The sequence below is a fragment of the Colobus angolensis genome, unplaced genomic scaffold, assembly GCF_000951035.1.
Source record: "Colobus angolensis palliatus isolate OR3802 unplaced genomic scaffold, Cang.pa_1.0 Scaffold1, whole genome shotgun sequence".
NCBI classification, from domain to species: Eukaryota; Metazoa; Chordata; class Mammalia; order Primates; family Cercopithecidae; genus Colobus; species Colobus angolensis.
In genome coordinates, this window is record NW_012110918.1 from 3,240,984 (window position 1) to 3,250,130 (window position 9,147).

Below are 9,147 nucleotides of genomic sequence, written 5' to 3' on the forward strand. Positions count from 1 at the left end.
CCACACCCAGCTAATTTTTTTTTTTTTTTGTATTTTTAGTAGAGACAGGGTTTTACTATGTTGGCCAGGCTGGTCTCGAAATCCTGGCCTCCCAAAGTGCTGGGATTACAGGTGTGAGCCACCACACCCGGCCGAATCACATTCTTAAATAGCATAGTCTTTCCAGGCCTATGCATATGATTTTGGTGGTGGTTTCCAGGTTGGTTTAAACACAACATGGCAAAATTAATAGAGAAGATTCAGAAATGTCACCCACACTCAAGGTCACCAGCCCCTCCCTTCACAGACACACTTGCTCCCTTCGGATACTTATTATTCATTCTCTTTTCCGTCCCCCTTCCCAGAATCTCTTTTGTCAATATTGTTCTACTCCATTAGCAAAACAGACTTAATATCCTGTTAATCAAATATTTGTCCTACTTGAGTCCTTTCTCCTCTTACCCCCAGGCCCACTGTCTTCCTACAACAGAGACAAAGAAGGAAAGACCCTGAAGGAATCTCAGGGAACCCTGATCGTCTGTGTAGGGTTGAGTCTGTTCTGAGTGGAGGGAAGTGCTCTATGACCACACACAGACTACACCCCTCCTAAACACCCAGGACGAAGAAATGTGGTCAAGGTGGAAGGCAATGCAGTACCTGCTTCCCATGGAGCACACTCAGGAAACATGCTCGGGATCATGACTGTGATAATATGACTTTAGACCACCCACGGTGGCTCACGCCTGTAATCCCAGCACTTTGGGAGGTTGAGGCGAGCGGATCACAAGGTCAGGAGTTCGAGACCAGCCTGGCCAACATGGTGAAATCCCGTCTCTACTAAAAATACAAAAATTAGCCAGTGTGGTGGTGCATGCCTGTAGTCCAGTTACTTGGGAGGCCGAGGCAGAAGAATCACTTGAACCCGGGAGGCGGAGGTTGCAGTGAGCCAAGATCACGCCACTGCACTCCAGCCTAGGTGACAAAGCGAGACTCCATCTCAAAATAATTAATAATAATAATAATAATAATATGACTTTAGGTAGGACCATCAGCAAATCCAGAGCCAGTGCATGCCCTGAAAAACCCACTGAGGTAGCAACATAGCATTTTTCAGATTGTATTTTTGTATTTTTTAAATGTTTATAATATGTCATTTCATACCATAAAACTTACCCATTGAAAGCATACAATTTGGCTGGGTGCAGTAGCATATGCCTGTAATAACAGCACTTTGGGAGGCCAGGGCAAGTGGATCACCTGAGGTCGGGAGTTCAAGATCAGCCTGGCCAACATGGTGAAATCTCATCTCTACTAAAAATACAAAAATTAGCCAGGTGTGGTGGTGTGTGCCTGTAATCCCAACTACTTGGGAGGCTGAGGCAGGAGAATCACTTGAACCCAGGAGGCAGAGGTTGCACTAAGCTGAGATTGTGCCACTGCACTCCAGCCTGGGTGACAGAGTGAAATTCCATCTCAAAAAAAGAAAAGGAAAGAAAGAAAGAAAGTGGTGTATAGTTCAACTTCTTTTTCATATACTTACCTAGTTGTGAGCCATCATTTTAATCTAATTTTAGAACATTTTAATCACCCCAAAAGGAAACTTTGTTCCTGTTTGCAGTCATTCCGTATACCATTCCCTTCCCCCAGTTTTAGGCAACCACTGATCTGCTTACTTTCTCCATAGATTTGCCTCCTCTGGACATTTCATATCCATGGAATTATACAGCGTGGCCTTTGGTGGTTGGCTTCTTTTATTTAGTGTCATGTTTTCTGAAGTTCATCTACGCTGGTGCATGTATCAATACTTCATTTCTTCTTTTTTTTAAATTTCAGCTTTTAGATACAGGGGGTACATGTGCAGAGTAGTTACGTGGGAATATTGTGTAATGCTGAGGTAGGGAGTATGGATCCTGTCACCCTGTAGTGAGCATAGTACCCCATGGACACGATTTCATTCTTTTTTATGGCTGTGTAGTATTCCATGGGCACCTAGACTGATTTCGTGTCTGCTTTTGTGAATAGCACAGTGATGAACATATGAGTGCATGTGTCTTTTTGGTAGAGTGATTTATTTTCTTTGGGCATATACCCAATAATGGGGTTGCTGGGTTGAATGGTAGCTCTGTTTCATGTTTGTTGGCCACCTGTATGTCTTTGAGAAGACTTCATTTCTTCTTATGGCATAGTAATATTTCATTGTAAGGATATAACACATGTTGTGTATCTGATGTAGACAAGCCCCTAAATGGGTGCTTAGCCCAGGAGGTTTCTGGCTTTGCCCAGGAAAGAATTCAAGGGTGAGCCAGTGGCAGTTAAAGTTGAAGCAGTAGCAGCAGAGGTGCTGCTCCTTGCAGAGCTGGTGTGTACCCCAAGCAGTGTACCCAGAATAACAGCACAGAGGCAGTTCTGCACTCATTTTATACCCACTTTTAATTATATGCAAATTAAGGGGCAGTTTATGCAGAAATTTCTAGGATGCGGGTGGTAACTTCCAAGTTGTCAGGTCATTGCCATGGAAAGGGGCAGTAACTTCCCAGTGTTGCCACGGTGATGGTAAATGACATGGCCATTTCTTATGGAAAGCTGCTTCCACCCCAGACCTGTTTCAGCTAGCTCTCAATTTGGTCCAAAGACCGAGTGAGCTTCTAGAATCAAGTCTTCATTTCTTGTTGTTGTTTTTTGTTTTTTTGAGATAGAGTCTTACTCTGTTGCCCATGCTGGAATGCAGTGGCGTGATCTTGGCTTACTGCAACCTCCACCTCCTGGATTCAAGCAATCCTCCTGCCTCAGCCTTCCCAAGAACCTGGGACTACAGGTGCCCGCCACCACACCCAGCTAATTTTTTGTATTTTTAGTAGAGACAAGGTTTCACCATATTGGTCAGGCTGGTCTCGAACTCCTGACCTCAGGTGATCCACCCACCTCGGCCTCCCAAAGTGCTGGGATTATAGGCGTGAGCCACTGTGCCTGGCCTCATTTCTTCTTATGGCATAATAATATTTCACTGAATGGATATACCTCTATTCTGTACCCGTTCCTCAGTAATGCAGTTGCTGAGTAGCTCTGTTTTAAGTTCTTTGAGAAGTCTCCAGATGGCTTTCCACAGTGTGGACTAATTTACTTTCCCACCTACAGTGTATAAGCATTCCGTTTTCTCCACGGCCTCACGAACATCTATTGTTTTTTGACCTTTTAATGATAGCCATTCTGGTTGGTGTGAGATGGTATCTAATTGTGGTTTTGGTTTGCATTTCTCTGATGATTAGTAATGCTAAGCATTTTTTCATGATTGTCGGCGACAATCTTCTTTTAAGAAGACCTCATGGCCAGGGCTGGGCAGGGACCGCTTGGCTGCGGGATGTGCACCGCCCCGGCACCTGCTTGCCCTCTGCGCTCACCCAGGGCTGCCGCATGCCTATGGCTCTGCTTCCAGCCAGGAGCCCTGAGCACGGGTGTGCAGACCCACCCTAAAGGGCGGCCCAGGCCCCACGCTAGGCAAGGCTGGCGAGAGACTGAAGGCAGCATGCGAGGCCTCTCCTGGGAGTGGGGGTTGTGCTTCCCACAGGGACCTCAGCTCCACTCCCGCTCAGGTGAGCCCACAGGCGAGAGCTGGGAGGCACTCCTCCCGGACACTCCACTCGGACCATAAAGCACTCCTGTTTCAAAAATAAATAAACAAATAAATAAAATAGAAGACTTCATGGCCGGGCATGGTGGCTCATGCCTGTAATCCGAGCACTTTGGGAGGTCAAGGTGGGCAGATCACTTGAGGTCAGGAGTTGGAGACCAGCCTGATCAACATGGTGAAACCCCGTCTCTACTAAAATACAAAAAATTAGCCGGGCGTGGTGGTGCATGCCTGTGGTCCCACCTACTCGGGAGGCTGAGGCAAGAGAACTGCTTGAAGCCAGAAGGCGGAGGTTGCAGTGGGCCAAGATCATGCCACTGCACTCCAGCCTGGGCGACAGGGTGAGACTCCATCTCAAAAAAAGAAAAAAAGAAAAAAAAGAAGAAGACTTCATTTATTTTTATGCCAGAATAATATTTCATTGTATGGACATACCACATATTGTGTATCCATCAGTTCAAGGAAATTTGTATTGTTTCCATTTTTTTTGGCCATTATGAATTAGAACATCCATGTACATGTTTTGTTTTTTGGAGTTTTGTTTATTTTTTGAGACAAGGTCGCACTCTGTCACTGAGGCTAGAGTGCAGTGGCATAATTACAACTTAATGCAGCCTCAGTTTCCTGGGCTCAAGTGATCCTCCCACCTTAGCCTCTCAAGTAGCTGGGACTATAAGCACATGCCACCACGCCTGGCTAATTTTTGTATTTTTTGTAGAGAAGGGGTTTTGCCATGTTGCCCAGGCTTAAACTCCTGGATTCAAGTGATCCACCCATCTCGGCCTCCCAAAGTGCTGGGATTACAGGCACGAGCCACTGCACCTGGCCCATGTACATGTTTTTGTGTAGATACGTGTTTTCAACTCTCTCGGGCAGATATCTGGGAGTGAAATTGCTAGGTTAAATGGTAACCCTATGTTTTATCTCTTGATGAGCTACTGAAATGTTTTTGAAAGTGGCCACACTATTTATATTTCTGTCACAATGTATGAGAGTGCTAGTTTCTCCCTATCTTTTCCAACGTTTGTTATTGTGAACATAGAATTTCAACTAGTCTTTCACTTAGGTATTTACCAAATTTTGGTTAAGATTCTGATGTCCCAGCCACATGTGTGTGATATGTCAAATAGGGTTCAAGCATTCACTCAACAAGCATGTATTCAACATCTGTGATGCGCTTACCTGCCAGACCCATGACAGGGGAAGCTTCAGAAGCATAAAGGAGGAGCCCTCATTCTGAGCCACCCAGGAAAGGGTCCTTGGAGGGGATGAAGTTTTTATTTTTTATTTTTTTGTTTTTTGAGACAGAGTCTCTCTGTGTCGCCCAGGCTGGAGTGCAGTGGCACAATCTCAGCTCACTGCAACCTCCGTTTTCTGGATTCTAGTGCTTCTCTTGCCTCAGCCTCCCTAGTAGCTGGGATTACAGGCGTACATCACCATGCCCAGCTAATTTTTTTTGTATTTTTAGTAGAGACAGGCTTTCACCATGTTGCCCAAGCTGGTCTCAAACTCCTGACCTCAAATGATCCACCTACCTTGGCCCCCCAAAGTGCTGGGATTACAGGCCTCAGCCACCATGCCTGACCAAGTGTTTTTCTTTCTTTCTTTCTTTCTTTTTTTTAATACAGCTGGGGTCTTGCTCTGTTGGCCAGCCTGGCCTTGAACTTCTGGCCTCAAGCAATCCTCCTGCCTTGGCCTCACAAAGTGTTGGGATTAAAGGCATGAGCCACTGTACCCGGCCCCTAACTTAAGTCTTGAAGCAAGGAAAGGAGAATCAGTCAGACTGCAGGAGTTGGTCGGGGAGAAGGAACTTCAGGAAGGGGGACCAGTGCCTATCTAGGAGGTTCCAGACTCCTGGGGCTTTGGAGAATGTGACCAGCGGGAGCTTCTTAAGGCTCACAAGAGAGGTGTGGCATTGGGAGGCTGGTCTGGAAAAGATGCCAGAAAAATAAGTAATAACATAAAAGACCTTGTACTTCCTTCCTGCCAGGGCATATTACTTTTATGCTACACTCATGGTGCCGTGGACAGATTTTGAGGAGGGGAGTTTACATCTGGGAGGCCATTGTGGCAGCAGAGTGGGGAATGGTGGATGGAGAGATTGAGAAGAGGCAGGAGGGCAAGCATTCACCTTCTACTTTGATGAAGGCCTGGCGTCAGCCTGGCATGGAAGTTGGCCCTGGGAGTGCAGTGTGTTTTTTAGAGGAGCTACAGTTGTGGAAGTGGTCACCGTAGCAGAAAGGTCCTGACAGAGGAGGCAGATCTGTAAGGGAAGTCAAGGGCAGCCTGAAAGCCCTCTTTAGAGGCCAGTGCCAGATAGCCTTGGCAGAGCCACAGCCAGACCTGTCTTTATTTGTAAGCAGCCTGCTTTTACCTCCCAAACCCACCCCTGAGACACAGTCTGGTCTGCATTAAAAGGGCTGGGGCTGTCCCAGCCAATGTGGTTTTGTGTCTCATCCTATCTACTTCTCTACACAGGACCCCCTGACTGCCAGGTTTACCAGCCAGGCCAACATGGCAAAACCCGGTCTCTACTAAAAATACAAAAATTAGCTGGGCGTGGTGGCAGACGCCTGTAATCCCAGCTACTTAGGAGGCTGAGGCAGGAGAATCACTTGAACCCAGGAGGCAGAGGTTGGGGTGAGCCAAGATCAAGCCACTGCCCTCCAGCCTGGGTGACAGAGCAAGACTCCATCTCAAAAACAGCAACAACCAAAAACCCTTTTACCTGTTTTTCATTCTTATAATTGAAGTATAATACAAATCTTAAGTGTAAAACTCAGTGAATGTGTACACGTTACATCCAGATCAACATATAATCATCCCAGAAGTTTCCTTCATGTCCCTTTGCACCAAACCCCAACCATCAAAGAAATTACTGCTTATTTAACTTTTATCACCATACATAAAGTTTTGCTTATTCTTGAATTTCAATTTGAATCATACAATGTATATGCTATTGCATTTGACTACTTTTGCTTAATGTAGCATCAGTGAGAGTTGTACATGTTTTTGCATGCATCAGCCATTTGTTCTTTTTCATTGCTGTCTAGTATTCCATTGTGCACCTAGACCACAATTTATCTGTTTGGTTTCTTGCTGATGAACATTTGGACTGTTGCCGGTTTTTGTCTACTGTATTTAAAGCTGTTGTGAGGCCAGGTATGGTGGTTCACACCTGTAATCCCAGTACTTTGGGCGGCCAAGAAGGGAGGATCACTTGAGGTGAGAAGTTGGATACCAGCCTGGGCAATATAGTGAGACCCATCTCTACAAAAAAAGAAAAGAAAAAATTGAGGCCACGTGCAGTGGCTCATGCCTGTAATCCCAGCATTTTGGGAGGCCGAGGTAGGCAGATCACGAGGTCAGGAGATCGAGACTATCCTGGCTAACACGGTGAAACCCTGTCTCTACTAAAAATACAAAAAGTTAGTTGGCATGGTGGTGGGCACCAGTAGTCCCAGGGGAGACTGAGACAGAAGAATGATGTGAACCCAGAAGGCGGAGCTTGCAGTGAGCTGAGATTGCGCCACTGCACTCCAGCCTGGGCAACAGAGTGAGACTCCATCTCAAAAAAAAAAAAGAAAAGAAAAGAAAAAATTGAGACAATATAATTCATCCTTTTAAATAAATGTGCAGTTCAGTGGTTTTTAGCATATTCAGAAGGTTGTGCAACTATTACCACTGTCTAATACCAGAACATTTTCATCACTCCAAGAGGAAATGTTATATCCATTCATAATCTACATCCCTTCCTTTCCTCAATCCTTGTCAACTACTAATCTACTTTCTGTCTCTATGTTTGTTTGTTTGTTTTTGAGATGGAGTTTCACTCTTGTTACCCAGGTTGGAGTGCAATGGCGCTATCTCGGCTCACCGCAACCTCCGCCTCCCGGGTTCAAGCAATTCTCCTGCCTCAGCCTCCCAAATAGCTGGGATTACAGGCAGTAGGTGGGATTACCACACGCCCAGCTAATTTTGTATTTATAGTAGAGACGGGGTTTCTCCATGTTGGTCAGGCTGGTCTCGAACTCCCGACCTCAGGTGATCTGCCCGCCTCGGCCCCCCAAAGTGCTGGGATTACAGGCTTGAGCCACTGCCCCCGGCCCTGTTTCTATGTTATTTCATACTTATTCCCGACATTTAATATTGATCATCAAACTTTTAATATATCAAATTTCTTTGCTTTTTTTTTTTTTTTTCTCGCGCAGTCTTGCGGCTGTACCCAAGCGGCCGGATCTCAGCTCACTGCAGGCTTTGACTCCGGACTCTGGTGGTCTTCTCTGGGGAATAAACGGTCTGGGCATAACACTGTGTGTATTTTTTTTTTTTTTTTTTTTTTTTTTGGAGGATCCTAAGCACTTCAAGTCAGAGAAGACAGGACGGGGACAGTTGAGGGAAGGCTGGAGAGATAATCATCAGCCCATCATGTGCTCCTACAAGCTGGTGACTGTGAAGTTTGAGGTCTGGGGGCTTCAGACCAGAGTGGAACAATTTGTACACAAGGTAAGTGGCCTAACAGCAGTTCCTGGGCTATGGAAAAGGTAACTGTCTATATTGCCAAGTTAAAGTGCATGATACACAGCAGGTGCACAAATACTGCACCAACATCAGATCACTGCATCTCAAAAACACTTTTTGGGCCAGTCGGGGTGGCCCACGCCTGTAATCCTAGCACTTTGGGAGGTCGAGACAGGTGGATCCCTTGAGGCCAAGAGTTCAAGACCAGCCTGGCCAACATGGTAAAACCCCGTCTCTATTAAAAATACAAAAACATTAGCTGGGCGTGGTGGTGGGTGCCTGTAATCCAGCCACTCAGGAGGCTGAGGCAGGAGAATCGCTTGAATCCGGGAGGCAGAGATTGCAGTGAACCGAGATCACACCATTGCACTCCAGTCTGGGTGGTAAGAGAGAAACTCTGTCTCAAAAAATAAAAAATAAAAAAATGAAAAACACTTTTTGGATGAAAATGCATTTTATGCATGGGTTCAATTTTCTTCCAGTAATAGATGTTTTACACTTCGTCTCTCATTCTGTGACCTCCGTGTCTGTTGGGCAAGTGTATTTGGGAAATACACTTCTCACTTTGGCATTGGGCTCATCTACTCCCAGACAGAGGCACGTGGGAAACAGCCAAAGGGCTTATCTGTGAGCACAACCCCTAAGGTTAATTGCCACCCAAAAGATCTGCAAATGTAGGCACCTAAAGCAGAAGATGCCCAGAGATAGAACAAGAAACTCCAATAGTCCCATTAGACAGTATACCCCAGCGTTTCTGCTCCTTTAATAATTCTGTTACCAAAGTGGCCAGGTGCGTTGGCTCATGCCTGTAATACCAGCCCTTTGGGAGGCTGAGGCAGGTGGATCACTTGAGGTCAGGAGTTCGAGACCAGCCTGGCCAACCTGGTGAAACCCTGTCTCTACTAAAAATACAAAAAAATTAGCCAGGTGAGGTGGCACGTGCTTGTAATCCCAGCTACTCAGGAGGCTGACGCAGGAGAATTGCTTGAACCCAGGAGGCAGAGGTTGCAGTGAGCTGA

The 9,147-nt window shown here is 45.9% G+C and overlaps 1 protein-coding gene across 1 annotated transcript in view; it reads left to right on the top strand.

The window, feature by feature from the left end:
• Positions 1 to 9,147, top strand: part of PITPNC1 (phosphatidylinositol transfer protein, cytoplasmic 1) — a 253,142-nt gene that overhangs the window by 216,013 nt on the left and 27,982 nt on the right. Inside the window, exon 7 of the mRNA XM_011954034.1 lies at positions 7,958 to 8,113. Coding sequence (XP_011809424.1) covers positions 7,958 to 8,113 — 156 coding nt within the window. The remainder of the gene's footprint in view (positions 1 to 7,957; positions 8,114 to 9,147) is intronic.